The 23,466-nt window shown below is 37.9% G+C and overlaps 2 protein-coding genes across 4 annotated transcripts in view; one reads left to right on the top strand and one right to left on the bottom strand.

Moving 5' to 3' along the window:
- plcd1a (phospholipase C, delta 1a) overlaps nucleotides 1-2,502 on the top strand; it is a 17,763-nt gene extending 15,261 nt beyond the window's left edge. For both annotated transcript variants that reach the window (XM_042510038.2, XM_042510037.2), the window contains exons 13-15: nucleotides 669-804; nucleotides 953-1,102; nucleotides 1,376-2,502. In XM_042510038.2, coding sequence (XP_042365972.1) covers nucleotides 669-804; nucleotides 953-1,102; nucleotides 1,376-1,467 — 378 coding nt within the window. In that variant the 3' untranslated portion in view covers nucleotides 1,468-2,502. The remainder of the gene's footprint in view (nucleotides 1-668; nucleotides 805-952; nucleotides 1,103-1,375) is intronic.
- vill (villin-like) lies at nucleotides 2,489-23,466 on the bottom strand. Of its 2 annotated transcripts, XM_042510034.2 has the most exons (21): nucleotides 23,245-23,466; nucleotides 21,048-21,086; nucleotides 15,941-16,024; nucleotides 15,753-15,827; nucleotides 15,437-15,639; nucleotides 14,551-14,659; nucleotides 14,110-14,220; nucleotides 12,645-12,850; nucleotides 12,472-12,550; nucleotides 12,273-12,371; nucleotides 11,503-11,656; nucleotides 11,269-11,369; nucleotides 11,019-11,156; nucleotides 10,243-10,401; nucleotides 9,899-10,078; nucleotides 9,602-9,747; nucleotides 9,013-9,157; nucleotides 6,257-6,445; nucleotides 5,911-5,979; nucleotides 5,394-5,717; nucleotides 2,489-3,035 (listed from the first exon to the last, which is right to left on the bottom strand). In XM_042510034.2, the coding sequence occupies exons 1-21, from the start codon at nucleotides 23,287-23,289 to the stop codon at nucleotides 2,922-2,924; spliced, it is 2,769 nt and encodes a 922-aa protein (XP_042365968.2). In that variant the 5' UTR covers nucleotides 23,290-23,466; the 3' UTR covers nucleotides 2,489-2,921. The 2 variants fall into 2 exon arrangements, with proteins under 2 accessions (XP_042365968.2, XP_042365970.2); XM_042510036.2 differs by lacking the exon at nucleotides 5,911-5,979 and having other exon boundaries at nucleotides 23,245-23,465.

Raw genomic sequence — 23,466 nt, 5'->3', positions numbered from 1 at the left:
TGACATTTGGCCATTGATTGGTGAGCTTGCTTTTTTTTTAGTGAAGTTGTTGAGCAGAGAGTGAAGACTCTGTGACTATAGCTTGTGTTCAGGTATTTATTGTGCCCTTTCTTCAGAGATTTTCTGAAGTTTATATCTTTAATAATTATCTAACCTTTAAAATTAACAATTTCATTTAGTTTTCTTCACAGAAATGAATAAAATGCTGAGATATAGGCCTGATGTATACTTTTATAAAGTTTACCTTCACCATTTAATATCCAGAAGGCCGCTTGACCCCCTGTGAAGTTTTAGTGAACCTTAGTGGGGGTCGGGATCCCCGGGGTTGGGAAACTTATAGGGTTAAATCATAATGCACAGGTTTGAGACGTACTGAGCATATTTGGAGAAATAAGACTTGGATTATACTGAACAAATTGTGTGAGAGTTTATAAACTTATGTTTAATGTAATTTTGCTATTGTGTAAACAGTCCCTGAAGAATTTTCTCTGTTTTTGGATTCTTCATTCACAGCGGAGGCATATGTGAAAATATTCAGTGTAACAACTTTTGTGGGTTAAATATTCCTTTAAAAATGTGACTATACTAATAATTTTTAATTCTGTAAACACTTTCTTTTCTAATTTTTGTGTTGTTACATTTTTGTCTTTTTTCTCCTAATACAAAAGGTGATCTCAGCTCAGCAGTTGCCCAAAGTGAACAAGGACAAACACAAATCCATTGTTGACCCTCTGGTGAGAGTGGAGATCTACGGCGTTCCGGCAGACAACGCCAGCAAGGAAACACACTACATTGAAAACAACGGTGAGCACATAAACTCAAAGACTGACACACCCTGAATTGCTCCATATATTAATTTTCAGTCTTCCTCAGAGCAAACGTCACACACCTTGGCAGAAAATCTAAGTATAAAAGCGAGTTGCACAAGTTAAACAATAATTCATCTCTGCAGGGTTCAACCCATCGTGGAATGAGAGCTTCAGGTTTGACGTCCATGTCCCTGAGCTGGCCATGCTGCGGTTTGTGGTGGAGGACTATGACTCAACATCGCAGAATGATCTCATCGGGCACTATTGTCTACCGCTCACCAGTGTACAGAACGGTAAGAGAGTTCAACTCAAGATGACACAAGCTCATATGTTAACAAAACTTTTCTCTAAAGGGATGCTGAAATGAAAGCTGACAGGGTGATTGATAAAATATCACATCACACTTTGACAGCGGACTTTACTTCACAACAGCAAGTTAAAACTGATGATGGAAATCAAGCTGTTAAACTATATGAGAGGCAATGAGACAAGAGTTGCTGACAGCATCATGTAAATCATATGACTAAAAAAGATGACAAAGCTGAATCTCACTTCCTTTTTTCCAGGATATCGCCACGTACCGCTGCTCACCAAGAGAGGTGACGTCATCTGCTCAGCAGGACTGTTTGTGCACCTCATGCTTCTGGACGCCCAGTAGGCTCCCGTTTGGAAAACATTCATACCAGCAACAGCATTTTTTTTTTTCTTAAATCGGAAACTCTAAGAGTTTGTTCAGTTTAAAAGCTAAATAATTTAACTATTTCAAAAGATTTTTTTAATGGGAAAACAAGTTTGGCATCTGCCAGGCCACATGTGCTGACTTACCATTGTTTGTTTAACACTGTAGGATTTAGGGGGATTTATCGTCAGAAATTCAATATAATATAATATTTTCTTTAGTGTTTGATCACCTTATAAAAAAAATTGTCATGTTTTTGTTAACTTAGAATAAGACATTTATATCTTCATAGGGAGCAGGTCCTCGTCCACAGTGATCGCCATGTTGCACCACCATGTTTCTACAGTAGCCCAGAATGGACAAAGTAAACACTGGCTCTAGAAAGTGTTTACTGGTTTAAATCACAGGGTCTGCAGATAACACAGCTCCCGGTAGATAGCACTAAATCCACCTAAATTTTACACACTGTGTGTTAAAATAAAGTTTGGGTGTGGTAGCAAAAAAAGAGTGAATGAAGTGAGAGGGCAGTGTGGGAAATAATTTAAAGAAAGTGATTGAACTGTATTTGTCATATTGGGGAGAATAAAGGTCTGAATTCCAGCTTACAATCAGACAGCTGACAAAAAAAAAAGTACAACTGACACTTAACAGTTAAGTGGCGATTTTCTTTCTCCCAATTTTAATGCCATAATGATGTTAGTCAGTGGAGCAACAGTATATCAGTCTGTGTGCATGTATTTAAGGATTCATTTATTTTTTATGTCCTGCAGAGGTGACTGCTCCACCATGTTTGTCAATATTTTCATTTTTTAATAGGCCTAAAACCTCCTTTTTACTGTTGATGTGAAGAGCATATCAAATTAACTTTATCATAGAACATGCTCTAAACATATTGAACCCTGATTCACCTTGTCAAGTATTTCATGTCAAACAAATCTTGTTTTAAATAACATCTGTCATTTATCTGCATTTGCACTAGCTCTCAAATAAAACCGGCAGATTCTCTTATTGAAAGTTTTGTGTGTTTATTCATAGTATGAGTGATTCAGCCAATGATAATAACATCCTGAGAAAAGTCAATCATAGAACAATCAGCATAAAACATCGAAAAATATAGATAAATATAAAGCATATCAATTTAAAATAATCTTAATTTAAAGTGTAAATCATGTCCCTGATTTATTTTAGCACAATCATTTTAATAAGCTTATTCCAGTTGACATTTTTAATCAGTTACTTGGTTGATGGTTAAAAAATATTGTCAGAAAGTAAAAAAAAAAACAGTATTTATGTGAAATGATCACGGCATCTCGCAATCCCGTCTTCCAACTAACAGCTCAAATGTCGCCTTATTTGCTCCACAAGTTTCTCTTCATTACAGTGAGGCAAGCTTGACCACGTTTTAATGTTATCCAAAAAAAAGCGAATGTTTTTCAGAAGATTCCTGCCTTTTTCTTCAGGTCACTCTGCCTCCACTTTGGCAGACGCTTGAAGTCTGAGCGACTCGTTCCCAGCAGGTTCTCAAAGTCCACATCAGACAGGTAGTCCTGAGTTCACAACACAGAGGACAGAAAACGCTTAGACTGACCTCTACTGTACACACTGTGTCGTTGCATCAAGATACACACACCAACAACACGCTCAGCAGCTCCCACTGACTCACATCATCTTTACAGCCATGGAAGGATTGACAGACTTGTAAAAACCCTCTTTACCTAAAGGTGGGGGATGGATCAGACTGAAAAAGACCAAAAACAACTACAAAAAAGAAAGGAGGAGGCAAAGACACACACCCGTCTACATCAGTGGAGACAAGGTGCAGCAGGTGAACAGCTGTAGTTTCCTTTGTAATTACCATCACTGAGAACCTATCTTAGTCATCACACATCACCAACCAGCTTAAAAAAGCACAGAAAAGGCTCTACTTCCTACTAGGGGTCGACCGATATTGGTTTTCCAGGGCCGATACGGATTACAAGTAGTTAATGAGAACGAAAAGTGATATTTGGAAGTGATATGCATTTACAATAAAAATGAAAATCTTTATCAATATTTAGAATTTAGAACATAACAAACTCCATCGTAAAACTTTGTTTAAATGCCTTTATCAAATGTTTAATCAAAACTGAAAAAAAAGAATAAATAAAAATATCTCAATGAGGTTTTACAAAGTAAAAGTTCCTCCAATGCTGACACTTTCTTTGCACTCTTTAATAAATTTTATCGGCAGTCGTTTATATAAAATGCCAATACAGATAATCGTCAAAATGCCAAATATCGTCCCCAATGATCAGCCAGGCCGATAATATGTTGACCCCTACTTCCTACGGAAACTTGGAAAGGTTGAACTCCTGAGCAAGATGGTGGTTAACTCCTACAGAGGAGCAATAGAAAGCATACTGAGTGGAAACATCATGAACTGGCATGGTGCGTGCACGGCCCAGGACAGGAAACCTCTACAGCGGGAGCTTAAAACTGGCCAGAACATCACTGGTACCTGTCTACAGAGCACCTGTGACCTCAGTGAAGTGAGGTGTCTGCACAGAGCCCAAAGGACACTGAAGGACAGCAGCCACAGTCTGTTCACCCTGCTGCCATCTGGGAAAAGATACAGAAGTATCCGCTGCTGAACCACCAGACTACAGAGCAGCTTCTTTCCTCAGACTGTGAGACTCCTCAACTCCTCCTTCAACGCCAAAAGCTGTTTAAGATTATTTAAGAACCAACACATCTACTTTGTACCTTGCACATTGTCTCATTGTGGTTGTTCTGTGTGTCTTTGAAGTGGTTTCTCTTCATAGTTTGTGAATCCTCCATCATTTTGTGTCGCTTTAACATTTTTTTCTGTCTTCTTCTAGACATTTTGTGTCACTTTGTGGTTGTTTTGTGTCTCTTTGTGGTGGTTGTTTTGTCTCGTATAGAGGTTTTGTGCCGTTGTCTCTTTATAGTCATTTTGTGTCTCTTTGTAGTTATTTTGTGTCTATTGTGATTATTTTATTCCTGTTTGTAGTTCTTTTTCATCTCCTTGTAGTTATTTTATGGTCATTTTGTGCCTTTATGTCTCTTTGTAGTTACTTTATGCATCATTTTAGTCATTTTGTATCTCTTGGTAGTCATTCTGTGTCTTTTTGTCATATTTTGTGCATCTTTTCGGTCATTTTTTTATGTCTAGTTAGTTTCTTTGTAGTAATTTTGTGTCTCTTTGTAGGTAGTTTGTGTATCCTTGTAGTGATTTTGCATTTGTGTCTCTTTGTGGTTGTTGTTATTTTGTGTGTCTATGTAGTTGTTTTAAGTCTTTTTGTAGTTGTTTTGCACCTCTGTCTCTTTGTACACCTGTAGTGATTTTGTGACTCTTTGGATTTATTGTGTTTTATTCTCATTATTTTGTGACCCTTTGCAGTAATTTTACACCTTTGTCTCTCACTAATTGCTTTGAGGCCTTTTTTAACTCTTGTTTTTCTTTGTGGTTGTTTTCCATCTGGAAGTAGTCACTTTGCACATATAACTAAAAAAATACGATGTGAAATCATTAAAGAAAGCATAAGATGCAGGTTTTCTTTTCTAAAAGCAGAGCTGGTCTGCTGTCAAACTGATGTAAACAACTTTACTTAGTTTGAGTTTGCTTTATTGTATTTCAGTGAAACTGTAACCTTGGCATGCTGCACAATACTAACAAAGGACAAACAAATACAAATACTGGATTAAAGTTGGCAGATCCTTAATAATCTTTAAAAATTAAAAGACTCTAATCAGGATTAGTAGCAAATTTTTACCTAAACTGTAACTTTTCCATCAAGAAAGCAGACTCTCTAAACTGCCCATGTTTGCAGCATTCACAAAATTAAAAACACCTAGCGTATTATGACTTTAATATTTTTGCACCAAATCCATCATTCTGCACCCACCTCTCTTTGGCTGGGGTCCACTCCCTGCGGCAGCTCACTGGGAGACTTATTGATGAGGAGCTCTGGGTCCAGATACATCCCAGAGCCTCCAGCAGAGGGGGACACCGTGCCACCAGCTGAGGACGATGGCGTGAAGCTAGAGGAGGGGGACATGGTCATGGATGTTCTCTGAGTAGATGGGCTGGTGGGAGTAGAGGGTCTGGGGGACAAATCGCCTCCGTGAAACCTGTAGACTGGAGGGGAGCTCATGGGGCCTCCTGGAGCCTGGTAACCACCCCCACCAATCCCTGCAGGACTCTTACTGAGACTAGTGTTGTTCAGATCCTTCAGACAAATGGACATGAGTGAGCAAATTCATATTTTTGATGGATTTTTAAATGAAACTTGGGAGAAAAGTTGTAAACATTCACATATTAGTGGCAGTATTAGTAATGTTATATACATTAGTAGTTAGTACTTTTGTGATATTAGTATATTTAGTCAATTAATGAAAGGATTAGTGTCAATCATCACTTACTACAGTGATCTGTGAGAGAGATGCTGGATCACTCAGCTTTTTTTTCATCTCCTCATAGGAGTTTCCTCCCTGTTGAGAAGATCAAGCGAGCCGGGATTGAAAATTGGTAAGCATGCGGAGTCATCTTCAAACAAACCATGAAATCATCCACTGTATGTTCTCTCTAATTCCTTAAAATGATTTGTTCACGTGCGATATCTCTTCAATCATCGGTGTTACCGTAACGGAAATGCACAGTCACAGAATACTATTAATAGTGATTTGTATTGTTTATTCATGCTGCATTAATGCATCAAAAGTACTCTAGTGCCTCTCAATGAGATCAAAGAACCTTTAACAAACTCACGCTCCACTTATGAGGATCCCATGCATTGAACCAGCCGGTGAAGGTGGGCGGTTCGTATCCCTGTTTGACAAAGATGATGGGTGTGTCGGGGTCACGGCCTGCAGGGTGGGTCTTCAGGTATTCCTGCGCGCTGTTCCACGCCTCTTTAGTCTCGTACTGGTTAGCTGAGTTTCCAACCCACAAGAAAATCTGAGGCGGTTAAGAAAAATATGAAAATGTGAACTTTTTATTTGCACTGACAGATGCATTGTATGGAATTTGCAATTTGCAATTTGTGCTTTGGTATGGTGATGTCTGGATACTGTGAACTTAGTGTATGCTTCTTTATCTTTCACAATATGTGAGAGGGAAAAAATATAGTTCCTAGCTATGTTGCTTATTATTTTTGCTCTTTGGTACAGTTTGGTACAGCGGGAAAAAAAGCAAATGCATAAGAATACTTTTGTTTCAATTTAGGGACCGTTCATTTTTTACGAGAGAAGGGGTGGTGCAAAACACGGGAGGTACTTTTTTATTTTTAAGCACTAGGGGGTGAGTTTTGAATTTTTTGCAGGTGCATATGTATCTGTATGCCTCTGTATATATATATATATATATATATATATATATATATATATATATATATATATATATATATATGAATATATGAGCATTGTTGTGTGCATGGGCATGTATGCATATTATGGTTTTATATATATTATATGCATATTAGTATGCATCTATATATATATATATATATATATATATATATATATATATTTATACACACACATATATATACTGATATTTTGAATTGAATTGAATTGAATTTATCTATATTTATTTATTAATTTATTTTAAATGTATTTATTTATTATTAACAATCTCTTTGTTGGTATAATTTTTGAAAAACTCAGTAAAATGATTGTCAAAAAAAAAACCAAAAACAACAGACAGCAGCATTTTGTCAAAGACCGACAAAATCCTCTTGCTAGAGACTGAGATAACATTTAATAAATTAACTTTAATAAACTGCTTTCATTATAAGAAAAAAAATGTAGTGTAGTAGCTACACTGTGTAAATACTGAACAAACACTTTCCCGAAAAGCATCAGGTCCCAATAGGCTTTGCCACTGAAAATAATCTCTTTTGCTATGAAATTAAAATACAAAATAAACCCAATAACAGGAACTTCAGAGGGAGTGTTAGTTGACTCATCTGGGTGTTGCAGTCAAATGTTCGTTAGCATGTTGGTGTTTCATTCACAGACCTGACACCGGTGGAGCAGCACAGACACATTGTCCTTGTCTTACAGACCACACAGCTTTCTGTCCGGTGCCGCTGAAGCTGATTAGTGACCCGCAAACAGCTTTTCCAGCCCCGGAGTTTTATTTTCTCTCCGTTTGTTGTGCTAACCACCGAAGTGTTGCTAACAGCGTACGGCTAAAAGTGTCCGGGTGGATTTCGCGCATATAAATGGTTCCGCGTTACGCGCTTCGGCGCAAAAGTGATTTGTATTCTGAAACCGTTTACCTAATTTTCTTATATATAGTAAAGAAAACCTACCAGTGTAGTAGGAATAATTTCAAAAACCTATGTTTTCATCATTTTAGTGTGGCAGCCTGCCTTAAAAGGGATTATTATTGAGCATTTTCATCTTTCTTGCCTATTAAGGGGTCGTAAGGAAGACAAATTAACCAGCAATATTTGGGTTATGAAGCATATACTTAAATCACACATAAAGACACTCTCATTGCCAGTTTTAGGGGTCACAAGTGTTCAAATCAAGTCATCAAAGTCAGGGTCTCACCCCAAAGTATTGTTTATGAATAGATAAATAATATTCAGCTTTTTGTCCAAAATATCTTTCATATGTTTAATGGCATTAAGCATTTTCAGAGCATAAGTGTGTGAGGTTTTTCAGCAGCTGCTGACAAACCTCACACACTTATGCAGCTCTGATATAGTTCAGATGAGATATAAGTTATAAGAGTAATGAAATGTTTTTACTCTGTCCCAAAGGAAGACCTAAACGTGTCAAATGTGACTTTTTTTCACATTTGAACTGATTTCTTCCTCTGATACAGACTGATCCTGTTTTTTTGTTTGAGTTTGTTAGAGAAGCTTTAGACAATAACACCCAACTTCATGAAACAGTCCTATATTCAGGTTGAAAGAATTAATTTGGTTGGATAAGCTGCAGGACAGGTCTGTTTGACAGAGAGTGAAGGCGCTGTGTATATAGTCAGGTCTTCACCATGCTCTTCTGAGATTATATCTTTAATAATAATGTTAGGTTAAAAATTAAAGATTCATTTGGTGTGCTTTGCAGGATGATGAAATGCTGAGATATAAAATTTACTGTATAAGAGTTTTACTTGATCGTTTCTATAGTATAGATTTTAGATTCTCTTTTATTTTTTGAGCTGATCTAACTGTCTCTCATAAGGGTTTATTTATGGATTAGGTTATATGAATAATAAAATAACTTTCTGAGTGAAACAATCCCTTTAAATATACCAAACGGCATTATAGATACCTTGCAACTTTCACCTTAATCTAAAAAAAATATTCAGTTTTTAAAGATTAAAAACAACCTAAAATTTACAAAATAACATTGCAGGTCACTGCTGCCCTCTTGGACACCCCAGTGGCAGATAAAATATAACAAAGTGTGACCTTCCAGTGGAGTGAACATGATGCAGTGACATATAGGCCGCTTTCTATGAGCTGCTTCCCCTTAGGTGGACAGTCTGAGTCAACCACCGTCTCTCACCTCCTCCCAGGTGTCCAGCAGCATGACATCCTCCTCGTCCAAGTCGCTCTGGGCAAAGTCGTCCACCTCGGTCATTCTGAACTGACCTGTCTGATTGGAGCACTCGAACAGGCGGGGACTGTGAGGAGGCTCCTCCCTCTGCAGTCTGAGACAACACAGAGCTCACACTGTCATTACAACTGTATAATCTGCTGTGTGTGTGTGTGTGTGTGTGTGTGTGTGTTTGTGTGTGTGAGACTATATTGCATATGACATTGGGCATATTCCACTGACCTTGATATAAAAATAATCCATGCAGATTTAAATGTAAGCTTATTAATGTCTCAAAATATGATTAAAGAGCTTTTTGGGGGGTGAGTTTTCGCAAAAATCCTTGTTGTTGTGATTGTTTCTATTTTATTTATTTACATACTATGATATAAAGAAAAAATAAAATATGTAGAGAACAATGAGTCCTGGGTGATTGCTCACAGTCATTAACGTGTGGGTGTAGAAGTTTTATGGAGCAACAAAATCCAATATCTCTTGAGGCTGCAAAACTATCACCAAAAAGTGTGCTTCAAAAGCTGTTGCTGCTGTCTGTGCTTACCTCTTGTCACTAGCATAGGGAGCCTTTCCTCCCAGAGCTACCCAAAATTCAGATGGCTCTTGGCCCTCCATCACCACCTGCTTGTCCTGCTTGGACAGCACATCAGACATCGCTCTCCCCATCACCCTCTCATCCCCGCTGCAGCCCTGGAGACAGACAGACAGAAGCAGACATCAAACAAACAGATCTGTGTGAAAATGCGAGCACACCAACATGAATTCACATTTTTTTCTCTTTAAAAGGGAGCTCATGCTGCTTTCTGCAGCTTGTTATACTGCTCCATAATGATGCACGTACCTTTCCATACCACAGGTAACATATATGGTCGGTCTTCAGCAGGAAAACATCATTGGTGTTGAGAGACGAGGCCCTCGCCAGCACTTCAGTGGCCTTGGTGTTCAGCTCATTAGTCCCTTTGACCTGGAAGAGCCTCGCACCTCCGTCAGGGCTGACCACACCTGGTCGGCCTGTACCCCCCTAAACACACACGCACACACAAATGCACACACATAAAATATAAATTCATCATTTCCCTTTTGCGCTGCAGTAGTAATTTCTCCAGCCTTACACACATAAAAAGATCATTTTTGCACTTGCAATTGTAATCCATCAAACATAATCTTCAGTGTGAAAAGTTGCACCTCGAAGATGATGAGTTTGCCTTTGAAAATAGCCAGGAAATGGCGAGGCTCCTTTCCCATGACCACCCTGACCTGGACAGGGGCTCCATTGTACTTGTTATCAACATTAACAGCCTGGTAAGCACAAGCTGTGATCTCATCTTTAGTGGCATGACGGCCCTGATATAAGACAGGCAATACATCAAGTTAATACAGAGCACTTTTTTTTTAATATGGAGGCCCTTTTCTGCCAGTTTAATGTAAAAAAAATCCTGTAAGTCATATTAATGAGAGACTTTCTCAAAAATAATAACATACTTATCTCAAATTTATATAGAATATAAAGATAGTGAGAAACTTTCTCATAATAACGAGAATGAATCTATACCATTTTCACTATTTTGAGAAATTAACTCGCTATTTTTACAGACTACTGCATTATTTTTTTTTAAAGTTTCTCATAATTTTGAGACATTAAGTCAAAGTTTTAAGAAAGTTTCTAATTATTCTAAGAGACTTACTAATTATTTAGAGATACTACATCATAACTCTCCGAAAAATCTCAATGTGTTGACCGAAAAAAAGCCATTATTTTGAAAAAGAGATATAAACACATTACTTTAAAATACAAATTCATTATTTTGAGATAACTCATTGTTTGGAGAAAGTTTCTCATCATAACGACTTACAGGATCTTTAATTTTTCCTCCACACTTGCAGAAAGGGGCCTCCATACTTTTAAATAGAAAGAGAGCTAAACAAACAAAGGAGAATATTCCTTCTATGATGGCACCGACCTGCCACATGTAGACGATGTACTGCTGCTGGCCTGATCTTTGATATGTGTACAGCACCAGGTAGCAGTCTCCTCCATAAAACTGTCCATAAGTACTTGGATTAACTTCAGCCAGCTCCAAATTCTCAATACGCCACACCTGTGACAAAAAAAAACAGCATTTACCTTCTCGTGATATTGTCATTGAAGTTAGATGTCTGTCTATGCTTTTGCGTTTGTGTGCATTTTGGCATTAGACAAAGTTTCCTCACCTTAACATCTCCAGAGGCGTCATCCACCATACGCTGCTGTGCTGCCAGCTCAGGACGCGCGTGGAGCTCCATCACATCAAACTTCACTTGGTCTACCTTGGCTGTATGGAGACCCAAAGTGTTCAGTATCAATCAATAAAGTACCTAAGATAAGCTCTCTATTTTGAAAAGAAGGAGCATAAAAATGTAACTTTTAAAGTTATCTGACCCCGAAGTGAATGCTTTAAAGGTTACCTATTTTTCCTGGGCTGTAGGTGGTACCAAGACCCTGAGTTTGCCCTTTATCTCTCCAGGATTTGAACAAGTGTTTGAACATTGCTGACTCTCCTCCCTCAGTCATCACCTCCACACTGGTGTTGGATGGGTAGTTCTTGGCTTTGATGTAGCCCTGGCAGGAAAAAAGAGATAAATTATTACTAGTTTATTGTGTTAAACCCAAAAATAAATAAATAAATAAAAATCAGAAATCAGAAATACCTCCCCATTGAGGAAACTGTTGATTGTTACTGTTGCTGTCATATATAACATAGAGAATTATAAAAACATAGAAATAAAAAGTAAAAAAAATAGAAGTATATACTAATATTTACATATATGTGTGTGTGTGTTTGTGTATTATAGGACACTGTCTAACACTGGTATGTAAAATATGTAAAAAGTATAAAAATATATGTATTTCTACAATTAATAAATAATGTGTGTATAAATATATATATACACACACATATGAATAAAAATATTTACATCATGCACATCATATTTTAAATATGCATGCATGAGTAGTGTATGTGAGAATGATCAAGATATCAAAAAGAATATTGCAACAGTTGAATTATTGCGCTGATTATTGTACAGAAGTGTTGCAAAATAACCATCATTTTCACTAATTATCAGATTTTTCAAATAATTTCAAAATCTTTTAAGTAAATGGGAGATTTATGTAGAGTAAGTATTGCTCTGGCTTCACCTCTGATAGCATATATTTCGTAACTTGGTACACTCACCACTGCCCTGTTGAGGGCTTCTCGCCGCTCTTCCTTGGAGGCCTGTTTGCCTTTCCACACCATCACACTGGAGCCTCTCTGGTCCACGATGTAACAGTCCTGACAGTGAGAGAAAAAATAACAATGAACAGTGAGACAGGGCCCATGTTCTATAATAACAGTCTCTAGGGAATATGTTCAAGGGATGAAAGAGAATTACAGAGGAGTGCAGCAGATCCTGCGTCAGAGGCTGCGTGGCCACTTCTTGAACCACAAGGTTCCCGCTATTTTCAAAAACACTGAGGAGAAATACAAGAAAAACAGTGAGCAACATCATTAAATATTCCCAACATGCTGCAGCAGTGAATCGGTGGATCAATAAGAGGTCCTTACTGGTAGAGCCTAACGTTGGTGCTCTGTGCCTGGTTAGGTTTGTCATCAGGAACGGCCTCCTTCAGCTGCCCGGTTCTTTGGCCGAGCACTGCCGTCATGACTTTCATGAGCTCAGGGGAGTCCTGCTCATCCCCGCCCTCCACCAGACCAATCTGAGCTCGACCTCCTCTCTCTCTGTCCCGAATGTCCTGAGCCAACAAGACTGCCTGCAAACAAGGAAGATCCACTTAAGAAATACAGATTGTAGCTCTTACTTTTGCGTATAACAACAAATATTAATGGTTACAGATTGATCCAACAACCACAGACCATTTGGTGTGAGTCATTAAAGACATCCTACAGATAGAAAAGCATGTTATTACATGACTTAGAAATAAAATACAACTAGTAGTGTGCACTAGCAGATGGCTGCTAGAATTCATTGCAGCTGCAATACATGCAGCGCAGTTGCGCCCATAGGAATTGTCCCTCCTGGCTCCCTTACAGTCAAAATCATAAAATATAACAAAATGTTAAGGTTTTTTTTCATCTTATCATTGTGACTAACTTCAGGTGATCTTGATCATTTATCAGGTATCGATGGTACGGTTCAAACTTTTCAATGGATGTGAGTTTTTGAGCCAGGACAATGGCGGAAAAGTGTCCTGCAACAGACTAAGTAAGGCTAGTTTTTAGCCATAACAATTGCCCAAAATATGTACTCCATACTTCAGCTCTCTGATGTTGTTGAAGACTTGCAACCCTTTCTGTACAATTGAGGAGTCAGTGGTCATTGACAGTATACAACAGACAATAAAACAGGTTTCTCAACAATTATGAGTCACCACAACCACAAGAGGTCTTTGAGCAAACAGTCACAAAATATTAAACTGGTTGGTCCAGTAGTATGTGAGATCAGCTGTGAACAGAAAGATATTTACATGCACACACACACACGCACACACACACACACACACACACACACACACACAATAAAATGCATGATCCCCTTAAGGCTTACACCTGGCAATAATTAGATCATTATAATCTCTGTCATAACCCTCTTTGTCCAAATTCTTCTCATTTTGCTGTGATGCTTTACCACTCATTGACAATTATAAGCTTAATTTATAGAGATAAATTAAGATTATTCACTTCAGTTCATGCCAACTTGCTGTCCTTATTTTTCAGTGACTGAAATGTGGATACGTTAATGCCAGGCAACAATATTTGCTTTTGTTCTAAATTTTCCCAGATATGCTATTGCATTAAGTTAGTTCACCCATTTACAAAAAATAAAATCAAGTAAAAGTAAAGAAAGAGAGGACAAATATATTTGAATCTTAGGTGTTTTTTTTTTTTATATAAAAATGAAGTCTTCAAAACCCTATGTCGAGATGTAATTTCTGACACATGACTCCTATGCAGTGGTGTAAAGTATAAGTACATGACTGCTCTTCTATGAGCAGCTGGAGTGGAGGATTACCTTGAGTTTCTCTCTCCTGTTGCTCTGGGGGCCGTTCCACTGCACTATGGCTTTCCCCATATCCAGCAGGAATATATCTCCATTGTTAAAGCTGTTCCACGACACCTCCACCTGCACACATGCACACAAACTTTAACAGGAGAGTTATAAACCTTTATTCAAATGCTCACTACTCAATAAACCAATAAAAAAACAATCTGAGAAACAAATGTTGTGAGCATAGGGAAATATCAATTAAATACCACACAGCCTTAGCACTCTTCGGGCAATTAGCACCTACTTTGACAGCTATGGCAACAAGCATGCCATAATTTGTTTAAGAGGGAGTGCCAGCACCCCTTGTAGCGTGGCTGTGTGAAGCCTGTGATGGCTCCAGTGGGAGGTGTGGGGCAGCCGCAGCATTAATCGCTGTCATAGCCCTTTATATTCCAGGCTGCCTACCTCTGTCGCTGTGACATGCTTCCTGCCTTTGACGTGCAGCAGTCGCAGGACGTTGTAGACGTTTGTGTCAACATGGTGAAAACCTGAGGCCACTCCACCCTTCTTGTAGCTGTGGAGAGATCAGCGTTACCAAAGTTCAAGTGCAATAACATAACAATGAACACACACGTGACGCAAGGTTATTCCAAAAGAATGTGTTTCTTGTTTTGTCTGTTTTGAAATGTAACGTCAATGTTAATGCTTTGAAACCCAAGCAATTTGGTTTGAGGTTTCTTTCAAAAACATGGAGTAAAGGCAATGAGATACTTAACAAGACACAACCCAAAAATGAGCAAGAAATTGGTTAAAAAAATGACCAGAAGAAAATTCCAGAAAAAAAAATAGAGAAAATTTACAAAAGCATGTACCTTTTTTTCTGTGATACAATTTTAAATATATTATTATAAATATAGTTTCTGAACATTTTTCCTAATTAATGTTTTTAAGAATATCCCCACCCATTTTCACTTTCTTGTCACCTTTTACTATTTTCTCACAGTTTGTGAGACATTTCTTGCCAAGTTGCCCATTGCCTTTTATCCCAAGTTTTTGAAAGAAAAATGTGCTTATATTTTCAGAGGGTCAAATAACCTTGAATCAAATACACAATAAAAAGCCAGAGTTTAACGACCTGGGCGAGAGGAAACAGTGTTTTTCTGTGCTTAGCCTCAACAAAACAAGTGTAATTTGTGTCATAATGATTTCATGCAGAGGGATTACTGTTGTAAACCATGTCTCAGGAAGATTACAGCATAAGTGTGTGTGTGTGTGTGTGACTCCCTCTATTTATTTGGTCACCACCCCCTTTCTAGTTCACATACCAGCCCTTTCTCTTTGACTCACTCACATGAGGCCATTTTTGAAGTAGCCCCTGAACCGTGGTGACTCGTTCTCCTGCACCTCCCTGTGCTGCACCGGACTCCCTCCCAGGTGCTCGTCCAGCTGGGTTACGTAGATGGCAGCTGCACCTTGCTCGTCCTGAGAGGAGGAGTTTCCTATCCAGTAGTGGATGTCAGCTGACTGGCCTGAGCCCGCCTTATTCTGACTTATCTGATGAAAAACACACATCACACTAGCACACACACACTATCAAAGCATGCATAAATCACATGCACTGCATAAATGTCGAGCCTCTTGGGAAATCAGACCGTATTGTTACTTACATAAAGAACAATGTAACAGTCTCCCTCAAAGAAGTTACCAAAGCCTTGGGCTGGAACAGGCACCATCTGCATGTTCTGAATGAGAACACAACAAAAAACATGTTACGAAATCTCCCACAAAATAAGACCAGTGTGACCGCTAATGTCCAAATATTGGAAGCACGTTCTTTGTTCCAGGGCTGACTTACATTGATGGTCCATATCTGCAGGCCTGGCTTTCTGTTGACATTTCTAAATGTGTCTCGATTGTCATCACTCATCATTCTGCTGAACTGAAACAAACACATGCAAGGCAAAAAAGACTGAGAATTACCATTGTTTTTAAACTTGCATTTAACACTGTTTAACCCTTTGAAACCTGGATCGACATCAGTTAATATCCAGAAAACTGCAAGAAATTACTAGATCTAGAAGGTTGTTTTTAAAAAGCCATGAAAAAAATGTGCAGAATTAATTACATATTTAAACTTATGTTACAGAGTTATTATTTTTTTTCAGGTCATTTTTTAGTTGCTGTTTTTTTTAGTTTTGTTTTTATATTTTTCTTCCTTTTTTGTTGCTAATTTTAAGGTAATTTTCTTTTTTTCTATTTTTCTGTCATTTCATTTTATGTCCCTCATTGTCTTCTCTCTGTTTTTCTTTTTAAAGAAATAAAGGGGTTTAACTTGAAAAACCTACTGCTAAAGTTCTGAAGTGCATTATGTATTCTAACTATGAGGATTTATGCTCAACAGCACATCATAACGCTGAATAAAAATCTTTTCTGAAATGAATGATGTAAGTTTATTGTGTCTTCAAAGATTACACACACAAACCAAGCTGGTCCCAGGAACAGACCAAATCATCTCAATATTACAGTCAGCTTTCTGGTGTTATTACAGTCAGCTTTCACATTCCCTCCCATTGTGGGCCTTGTTGGCAGAGCTCTCCTATCGTTACGCCCTCTGATCACTGCTCCCTACTTCTTCCGTCATTGTTTCCTGAATTTAGAAAACACTCTGTATCAACATGGCCCTGACACCATTGTTTTTCATCCTCTGAACACAGTGACATCACCTGAGTGCAGAAGCAGATACACACACCAAATTGAGTACAGATTATAAATGTATACACACTTATCATTTTAGTTCTCATCTCGGGCAAAGATACAAGAAAATATTTCCCATGTTGATTCATATTTACTTAACTATTGTACTTAGCGATGGTTTTAGGGGACAGTCCACACCAAAATCTGATCTGGACGAGAGGCTGAAGGTGAGCTGGCACTAGTTTCATGCTTCCTTCTGCGCGGTGATATGGCAGGTAGGTGTAGCTCAGAAGACAGAAAATAGTTTCTACGTGAAACTGCTCACAGCAAGGTCTGTGGATTATCTTGAGTAACCAGGTCGTGACCTCTGGAAAGAGACATTTTCTACTGATAGTCTTCTTTTAGATTTGTCTTGAGTAACGATTTTAATGCAGAACTTTTACTTTTATACAACAATAGCTTTTTTTGGAACAATTTCTTGTTTATGAGCAACATTAGCATTCATTAGGACTCATGTTTCTGGCCAAATCTAAGTGCAATTCTCACTCAGCTCTGTTTTGGTCCCTGCCAACTTTTTGGCAGTTAAATTGTCCACAATGTTCAGTTGAGCAACTTTCAATTTTGCAATTTTGCAGTTTGCAATTTGGTGCTTGGCAGGTAGCCTCCAGTTGGTTTATTACCACTTTTGCTATTTAAAAAAAGCTACCTGCTGTAAGAATGAATAAAAACATTGAAGTTGGGACCGGAAAAAACAATTCACCAATAAAAACCAGACTTGTGAAATGCTCAGGAGAATTAAGGGAAACTGCCAAGATGACGACACTTTGAGAGGATTTAAATGTTTCTACCACCACTGCTTATGGTCTAACAGTATTAAGTAGGTCTGTGTGTTAGAAACAGCATATGATAAAACACATATTCAACTGAACTCCTCCAAAGTACTTGAACAGAAAAATATAACATTTTTGAAGCCTCCTCCTCCTCATCGCTCATCCTTCGAGTTCCCTATCTTTTCAGTGGAAACAGATGTCTCCAAAGTGACAAGTGAAGCATTTCAAAAGATTGCATCGCTGACAGCGAAACACCTCTAATCCTCCTAATGAGTGTCAGCTTGGCGCCATAGCAACATACAAGTTCTGCAATCAGCGGCGCTCAAACAGCCTCTTGACTCAGATATCAGAAACAACAGCACTGATAAGCAAACACACTGAAACACCAGCTGAGCCCAGAATATAGGCTTAGTGGTGACACGCTGTATGGAAACAGGCTCGGTGGGATGCTGCGCTACCGGCAACATATCATGAATGCAAATACAGGATCTCTGCATACATGATGTGATTGGCAAATAGCTGGAGGAACCGTGGCTGCAGTTATTCTCCAGAGAAATAACCCAACTATAATTCACCGGCTCATACACAGGGTCTAATCTTTGCTTCAGGTGCAGGAATTAAATGTCTGGCTGGGCAGTGACTGATGGAGTGGGTGGTGTAAGGTGAAGTGAGACAGATCAGGCCAGCCGTACAACACCCGGATGTAAACCACACCCTTTATTATTACTATCAAGGTTCTGGTTTTTAGGTAATCAGATAAAAAGAGGTGACACACACACAGCAAACAGAGAAAAGGGCAGAGATTTCAATTACATGACAGGACTTTGGCTCAAGTTGCAAAACTTCATTTGGTGTGTGAGTTTAAAGACTGAAAGGCAAATACTGAGTCATACTTATTTCATAATATCTTAGGTCTAATTCATAAAGAGCTGCCTTTCTATAAGCAGCTTTAAAGCAAGATTATGCAGCCACAGTTTCCAATTATCTAAACAGGGTTCCCACGGGAGTTGAAATCCCAGAAAGTTTATGAATTTGAATAGAAAATCACACTGAATGCTGTTGAAAATAATAATGCAAGAGACCACATAGTCATTATTGTGACAGTAATTGTAATTAAGAAGTGTTCACACATTTAACATTGAGCTTAAAACTGCCCTAAAATTTGGAAATTTCAAAGCTTTATTTAATCTATTTTTTCATGATTCTTCTAACTGTTTCTTCTAATTACATGTTTGGTATTTGTGTTGTTTCTGTGGTGGTTATTTGTCTTGCTGCTTGTGTTCTTGAAAATGATTCTTAGTAGATCTCTTGTCAAAGAGATTTTATCTAGATAAGACTACATTATTAAATAAAAATAAATAAATAAAAAATAAAGGCTCTTTTTCTTTTTAGTTGTCATCTCTGAGCTTCTGTTAAACCAACAAGTTATCATATGAAATTATCTTATGTGTTTATTCAGATTGATCTGTTCTTGTTTTGTCTTGATTCTTGTCTGATTTGATCAAAGTGTGCATGGTGAATACTGGGGAGAAAATGAGAAGGATAATGTTTTAAATTATGTTTTTTAGATACAATTGCAAAAAGAGGAATATATAATGTATTCTCTCACATTCTGGGATTGTTTTTCTCAATTATATTTTATTTTAACTATCCCATTTCATCTGGTATGTTTGAAATATAGATCTAAAGTAAAACAAACAAAAAAAAAACAATCTTTGTTAGTAATTCACCTTGATCTGTGTCTCAATCCATGCTGTGTTATATCCCTGAATTTTCAGTTATTGGGTCTATAAAGTCCTTGAAAAGTCCTTGAATTTGAAGTTTAGGGTGGCGTGGGAATCCTGCTAGAAATAAATTCTAAAACCAAAGTGGCCAAGTTTGCAGACATTAGCCTCCACAAGTGAGCTGTTGCAGCTTGACTCCTGAGCGTACTAAATTAGGCAAGAGTGTGCTTTATTGCTTATTGATTTTAATTTGTAAGAGGAAAATTGAGTTATTTCTTGATTCAGAAGTAACATAACATTACTTTAAAGCCAAACTTCAAAAAATGCCTAAGGCTACATTGTCTTTTCCTTTGTATACAAATATTTCTGCTTTTAATTTGTCCAATAAACTTGTTGACATATATATATGTACAGTTGTAATACCTTTTTGTATAAAATTTTTGTATGCTGTTTCCTGTGCTGATCTGCCTATATATGTCTGCTCTAACTGTACCCTATGACTGCTACTCTGGTACAACATATAGAATTGTAATTTGTATATTTAATATTGTACATGATTTTATCCAAATGAGAGAGAACAGAGTGTGTTCATATTCAGGCAAAAAAAAATTCACTGCAAAGCACAAATAATGTCTGCTTACTGTTAGGCTCTAAATAAATGATTTATTTCTCTTTTTCTCGCTTCAAGGCAACATTTTGAGTAGATAAAAAAGCAGACTTAAAAAACACAAACCAGAAATAAACCACTAGTATTTATTTGGTTTTTTTTTCCCTCTATGTATCTACAAGTCGATGGAAACATTGACTTGAAAACATTGTGAAAACCTCCTTTGTCCCCATCTAAACAAATTCGATAAATATTGAAAAGACAACAGTAGCTTATTACCTCACAAACTTAAGAAAAGTTACATTTTTAAAATCACCTGTTACTAAAAACTATTCATCATAGTGTTCATTCAAAAGGCCTGAACATCTACTGACCTTTTTTTGTTATCTTGGCAAAGAAAAGGCCACACCCATATATACTTCACATACTCAGACTGTAACCAAAATAACAGTTTCCCTCAGTATGAATGTCATATTTAAAAAAAAATGCTAAAATGGATTATATGTTATGGAAAAATTAATTCTATTATTTTGGTTAATTAAATTTCCTGCAAAAACATAGAAAAATCAGGTTGTAGAAGACTTTGCCTCAATTGATTAATTTTAACTAACTAACTAAACTAAAGGCATTGCTTTTTGCCAGTGGTCCATGACTATAGCTGTAGTGGCAACTCCCTGTAGTGAATGAATAAAAACCATTGTGCTCTGCAACTTGATCCCACTCAAAAATATGAAAAACAAATCATTTCTGAAAAGATGAACTGAAGGCTAGCGTTACGTCCATTGCTACAGGAAAGACTGGTTTCTCTTCAATTAAACTGTGGTGTCCACTGACTCAGGATATACAATGAGCTTTGTTATTGCTCTAAATACATGCTAATGTGTTCACCTCCTTTTATAACATATAACATGATGTAGGATATTAAAGAAACACTGCACAAGATCTGTTTTAAAGGTTATAAGAGTAAAAATGCTTAATAATAATAATAAAAATGCTTTTTTGTTGCAAACTGCAATAATTTAGATAAAGGAAATGGACAGATGAATGTTAAAAATACTGAAAATAACCTAGAAAAATATGTCACCACAATAAAAGTATGGATCTTACCTTGTGTTGTGTCTGGTGGAGAGAAGACTTTGTTGTTTCCTGCAAGTTGTGGAAATAGATTAGTGAAATATGCAATAAAGTATCGCTGACTTTCCCTCCTGTGTGCAGGCTGGAGTGTGTGTGGCAGAGAGGGCTGGGCGTATTTGTCTCCACTCCCAGGTTTGAACACACCTGCAATTTCCTGCCTCAATATTTACAGTAGTACAACAGCTTTAAATACGCCTCTCCTTACATTGTTTCCTGGCCCTGTATGAAAAAGAAGGTGTTCTGAGGCCGAGATTCTGGCTTGTTTTAAAGGGACAGTTCACACCCAATTAGAAAATACATATTTTTTGGCTTACCTGTAGTGCTATTATTCAATTTAGATTGTTTAGTTGTGAGTTGCCAAGTGCTGGAGATATCGGCCATAGAGATGTCTGCCTTCCCTTTAATATAATGGAAATAGATGGCACTCAACTCTCTCAAAGCACCAAAAACTACATATGAAAAACTCAGCATCAATAACTTTTTGGAAATCATGATCTGGTTTCTCAAGAAATTTCACAGCCCTTGTTGTGAGCAGTTTCATGTAGGAACTATTTTCTTTCACCTGAACTACGTCCACCAACTAAATCACTGCGCAGAAGGATGCGTGCATCTACTCTTGACAGCGCAAGATGTAAACTTTAATGATGTGTCCCTCAGCTGAGCTGTAAGGTCAGCTAGCTCAGTGGTGTCAGGTAAGCTAGCAGTAGATGCACTCTTCCTTCTGTGTGGTGATACAGTTGTCGGGTGTAGTTCAGTAGAAAGAAAATATATGACACTGCTCACAACAAGCACTGTGGATAATTGGACTACTTTCGGTATGTTTTCGTGCTACCGAACTACATCTGCAAACCGTATCACCATGCAGAAGGAAGTGTGCATCTACTGCTAGATCACCTAGCACCACTGAGATAGGTAACATTGCAGTTCAGCAGAGGACGCCATCACTGTTTACATCTTATGCTGTCATCCATGAGTAGATGCACACTTCCTTCTGCAAGGGCATACAGTCATCAGGTGTAGTTTGGTAGAAAGAAAATAGTTCCAACATGAAACTGCTCACATTAAGATCTGTGGATTATCTTGAGTAACTGACTCATGATTTCTGTAAAGACACATTGCTGTTGAGTTTTTCAAATTTATTTTCTGATGCTTTGACCACCACCAGCCGAGTCACAAGTAGTTCTATTATATTTGCGAAAAGACAGACATCTCCAACAATCTGCAACTCTGTATTTTTGGTTTTAGGGTGAACCATCCCTTTAAGGATGAATAAAGGGAGCCAGACATGCAGAATGATCCACAAAGTCAAGACGCTTGAGAAAACCACCTGAATTGAGATGGACTCGAGCCTCACTCGAGGTCCTGATTGTGCTTCAAATAGCCAGCCAGAGTTGTGTTTATATTCGGCTGAGCCCTCAGCAGCACAGCGGGCATTACAGGGGCCACTTGACACCAATTATTCATTCCACAACTGTTACAACTAGCAGATGGGGGAATTGGACTCAAGGAGCTCCGAGTGGTATTGGAAAGGAATCAGAGGCTTTCTGTGGCTAAGTCTCTCATTCTGTGCCTACTCACACAGACACTCGAGGAGAAACGCTTGACATTATTGAAGGTTTACAGCTCTGGGCTTTGATCTCCCAACAGAGGAGGTATTGGCAGCTTGTGTTTACATTTGTTTGCTAAATGTGGAGATGTATTAGCACACTGTAACCAAAGTGATTTGCACACTTTTTTTTGAAGTATTAGACAAGAGGAGTCTTTGCAGAGTGTGACTGTTAATCTGTAGTCAAACACTGAATTTTATGTAGAGATACAAGAGAAGTAAATTGTGGGTGAGTTGCTTTAACAGCAAAGGATAACCTTGAAACCCACTGATCAAAAATAAAGGCTCTGTTATTTCTCTACCAAAACATCAAGCACTGCCACTGCCATTCAAGACATTTCCAAACTAACCGTAAACTTCTTCTGTTGCATGCAGTCAGTGCATGAATCATGCATAAGGCTCCCTGGTGATGTTTTCTGTTCTGGGATACATCTATTTCACTTTGTCTTATATAGTTCACACAATCCCCTGCAAGGGAATCTGAAAAAACAGATTGTTACGTAACTAGCCTGGTTTTCTTGATAACCAGCAGCTTCAAATCAACAGGCTGAAAGTCTTTCTTACCTTTGACCACAGCTTTCCATTTTTAGATCCAATCCTGGGCTCCATGATGAAAAAATGCTCATTTCAACAACGTGGTGAACTTCGGTCCCCTAATATTTGAGGGACGAGTGGAAAATTAAAAGAGAAAAAAGGAAACCTCCACAAGAGTCTTTCAGGCTTGAACAATAGGGTCTGTAATGCCTAATCCACTGCTGCAGTTAAAGCGGCTGCTACGTAAGCGGA

Source organism: Plectropomus leopardus, chromosome 21 (genome assembly GCF_026936395.1).
Source record: "Plectropomus leopardus strain MGB_pleo_1.0 chromosome 21, ASM2693639v1, whole genome shotgun sequence".
In the NCBI taxonomy this organism is placed as follows: domain Eukaryota; kingdom Metazoa; phylum Chordata; class Actinopteri; order Perciformes; family Serranidae; genus Plectropomus; species Plectropomus leopardus.
The sequence above is the reverse complement of the archived record's forward strand: the minus strand, read 5'-3'. Positions and strand labels throughout refer to the sequence as shown.